At 40.7% G+C, this 3982-nt stretch overlaps 1 protein-coding gene across 1 annotated transcript in view; it reads right to left on the minus strand.

Moving 5' to 3' along the window:
- Nucleotides 1-1334: 1334 nt before the first annotated feature.
- Nucleotides 1335-3982, minus strand: part of lamb4 (laminin, beta 4) — a 22775-nt gene continuing 20127 nt past the window's right edge. The window contains exons 33-34 of the mRNA XM_087172053.1: nt 1898-2056; nt 1335-1628 (exon numbers count right to left, since the gene is read on the minus strand). Coding sequence (XP_087028179.1) covers nt 1489-1628; nt 1898-2056 — 299 coding nt within the window. The 3' untranslated portion in view covers nt 1335-1488. The remainder of the gene's footprint in view (nt 1629-1897; nt 2057-3982) is intronic.

Raw genomic sequence — 3982 nt, forward strand, 5'->3', positions numbered from 1 at the left:
GTGTCCATGGTGCATTGTGGGAAATGACTGTGAACGTGTGGCGGCCTGTAGAGATGAGCTGTGAGCCACATACTCATATACACACACACACATATATAAACACACGCACGCACGCACGCACGCACACACACACACACACATACACACACACAAACAACAAAAACACACACACACACACACACACACAGTGGAAACATTCAAAGAGTTTTTAATTAACATGATTCACAAAGTCCAAAGTCCAAGACCTGATCATCTCTGATCAGAATCATGTGACTCAGTGATCAGAACTCTGACTGGTTTGAATCATTCTGCTGTTTCTTTGTTTGGCCCCATCCCAACACCCTCCCTCAGACTCACAGTCCTAGTCTTAGTCTTAGTTCTGTCCCACAGTCAAACCATCAAGGACATGAGGGTCCTCCAGCAGACATTCTGAGCCCTTTGTGCACACTGTCCACATTTCTGCAGACTTTGCCTGAGGGAATTACCCCAGCATTGTGACATTAAACATGGGGTTACCATGGTTATCAGGGGACGCCCAGAAGTGTAAAAATGGCAAACAATGGCCATAAAACACAAGAAATAATAAGATAGAGGAAGAACAGTTAAGAAAACAAGCTTAAAAGGAGCTAACGCTAGCATTAGCATTACAAGAAAACACAGCATGACAGTATGAACACACAGTCACTGTGATTCAGAGACTGAACTGTGGACTTATCTGTCCTGTGATCACATGATGATGAATTCCAAATATCCAAGTTAGATCAGACCTGATCCAACATCATTTTTTTGTTTACAAAAGTCCCAAACCCACAATTGAATGCAAGTTTTTTGGCATCATCAAGGTAACGTGATATAAGTTGTCCCATTCATTTTGAGCCCTGCAGCCTCTCGAGCTCGCTCTCTCACCAGGTGAAGTCAGGTAAGTCTCTGAGGGTTTAGGGGCGACATTGGGATTGGGCCTTTATCTGTCTGAGAGAGTTCTTCCTCCTCCTCCTCTTCCTTCTGTGTTTGGAGTGAGAGCGCCCTCTGCTGGACAGAAACAGAACAGCACCTGCTGAACTTCAACAACAAACCGTGAGGAATCGATTCATATATTGATTATTTTGATCATTTTGGTTATTTTGATTATATTGATCAGATATAAGTTCTCTTCAGTCACTATGATATAAATAGAGCTATTCATTTGCTGCTTTGATACTTTTACAAAGTTTGACTTGTTTTTAATCTTTATTATATGATTATTATTATGCTACTACTATTACTACTACTGCATACTATTATTATTATTATTACACTATATTATTATTATTATTAAACAGTGACATTCATGATAGTGAGATTCAGTAAATGTCTTTAATGAGGTTTTTATAACATTAGACTTCAGCACACACTCATTTCACACATTAAGAAACAAAGTGAGATGTTGTACTGCAGTATTAATGAGGAGCAGTATTTCAGTATGCAGTACTCTGCAGTACTCTGCAGGATTCATGAAGTACAGCTGACGTATCCTTCGGCTCGTTTGGAGATTTCCTTTCGAAGTGAATCGACTGTTTGCAACAACATGGAGACTTCAGCTGATTTCTGCTCTTTACTCCTGCTTAGCTGCTGGATCTTCTGCTCCAGACCTGACAACACACACACACACACACACACACACACACACACACACACACTGTATGTATACACATTGTACACAACGATCCACACTGTAAACACACACATACACTCTATATAGACAAACCCTAACCCTTACCTCTTATGATTTGGCGCTATAAAAATAAAATGGACTTGACATCAGCACAGCCATCACTGTGTCCATTGTAACAATAAGTGATGGTGAACATTTCAAATTTAATCAACAGACCACATACTACGAATTGAAATAAAATACTACCTTGTATCTGTATGAGTTTGTCTGCCATCTGTCTCTTCATATCCTCCGCCTCCTCCGTGATGTTTTTCAGTAGTTCTCCAGCTTCACCCTGAACCGCCTGGCTGGAGTTTCTCTGCTTTAAAACCTCAAACAGCTTCATCACGTCATCCAGCTCCTGTCAGTGACACACAGTCAAAACAAGTCTGGCTTTAGGACTACAAACATGGCAACCACTGAGGACTATGATCTGTACTACTTCTTCTATGATTCCCACTCTTTCTGTGTCAGTAGTCACTGTTTCTGTGTCTGTGTCAGTAGTCTTACTGTTTCTGTTTGTGTGTCTGTAGTCACTGTTTCTGTGTCAGTAGTCTTACTGTTTCTGTGTCTGTAGTCACTGGTTCTCTGTCAGTAGTCTTACTGTTTCTGTTTGTGTGTCAGTAGTCTTACTGTTTCTGTTTGTGTGTCAGTAGTCTTACTGTTTCTGTGTCTGTAGTCACTGGTTCTGTTTCTGTGTCAGTAGTCTTACTGTTTCTGTTTGTGTGTCTGTAGTCACTGGTTCTCTGTCAGTAGTCACTGTTTCTGTGTCTGTAGTCACTGGTTCTCTGTCAGTAGTCACTGTTTCTGTGTCTGTGTCAGTAGTCTTACTGTTTCTGTGTCTGTAGTCACTGGTTCTCTGTCAGTAGTCTTACTGTTTCTGTGTCTGTGTCAGTAGTCTTACTGTTTCTGTTTGTGTGTCTGTAGTCACTGTTTCTGTGTCAGTAGTCTTACTGTTTCTGTGTCAGTAGTCTTATTGTTTCTGTGTCAGTAGTCTTACTGTTTCTGTGTCTGTGTCAGTAGTCTTACTGTCACTGTTTCTGTGTCAGTAGTCTTACTGTTTCTGTGTCAGTAGTCTTACTGTTTCTGTGTCAGTAGTCTTACTGTTTCTGTGTCAGTAGTCTTACTGTTTCTGTGTCTGTAGTCACTGTTCCTGTGTCAGTAGTCACTGTTTCTGTGTCAGTAGTCACTGTTTCTGTGTCAGTAGTCTTACTGTTTCTGTGTCAGTAGTCTTACTGTTTCTGTGTCAGTAGTCACTGTTCCTGTGTCAGTAGTCACTGTTTCTGTGTCAGTAGTCACTGTTTCTGTGTCAGTAGTCTTACTGTTTCTGTGTCAGTAGTCACTGTTTGTGTGTCTGTAGTCACTGTTTCTGTGTCAATAGTCACTGTTTGTGTGTCAGTAGTCTTACTGTTTGTGTGTCAGTAGTCTTATTGTTTCTGTGTCAGTAGTCATTGTTTGTGTGTCAGTAGTCTTATTGTTTCTGTGTCAGTAGTCACTGTTTGTGTGTCTGTAGTCACTGTTTCTGTGTCAGTAGTCACTGTTTGTGTGTCAGTAGTCTTACTGTTTGTGTGTCAGTAGTCTTACTGTTTGTGTGTCAGTAGTCTTATTGTTTCTTTGTCAGTAGTCTTACTTTTTGTGTGTCTGTAGTCACTGTTTCTGTGTCAGTAGTCTTATTGTTTCTGTGTCAGTAGTCATTGTTTGTGTGTCAGTAGTCTTATTGTTTCTGTGTCAGTAGTCACTGTTTGTGTGTCAGTAGTCTTACTGTTTGTGTGTCAGTAGTCTTATTGTTTCTTTGTCAGTAGTCACTGTTTGTGTGTCAGTAGTCTTACTGTTTGTGTGTCAGTAGTCACTGTTTGTGTGTCAGTAGTCTTACTGTTTGTGTGTCAGTAGTCTTACTGTCTGTGTATCTGTAGTCACTGTTCCTGTGTCAGTAGTCTTACTTTTTGTGTGTCTGTAGTCACTGTTTCTGTGTCAGTAGTCTTACTGTTTGTGTGTCAGTAGTCACTGTTTGTGTGTCAGTAGTCACTGTTTCTGTGTCAGTAGTCTTACTGTTTGTGTGTCAGTAGTCTTACTGTCTGTGTGTCAGTAGTCACTGTTTGTGTGTCAGTAGTCACTGTTTGTGTGTCAGTAGTCACTGTTTCTGTGTCAGTAGTCACTGTTTCTGTGTCAGTAGTCTTACTGTTTCTGTGTCAGTAGTCTTACTGTTTCTGTGTCTGTAGTCACTGTTTCTGTGTCAGTAGTCTTACTGTTTCTGTGTCAGTAGTCTTACTGTTTCTGTGTCTGTAGTCACTG

This window comes from Seriola lalandi, unplaced genomic scaffold, assembly GCF_002814215.2.
Source record: "Seriola lalandi dorsalis isolate HSWRI2012SDOR001 ecotype SW California unplaced genomic scaffold, Sedor1 jcf7180002051726, whole genome shotgun sequence".
Taxonomy (NCBI): Eukaryota; Metazoa; Chordata; class Actinopteri; order Carangiformes; family Carangidae; genus Seriola; species Seriola lalandi.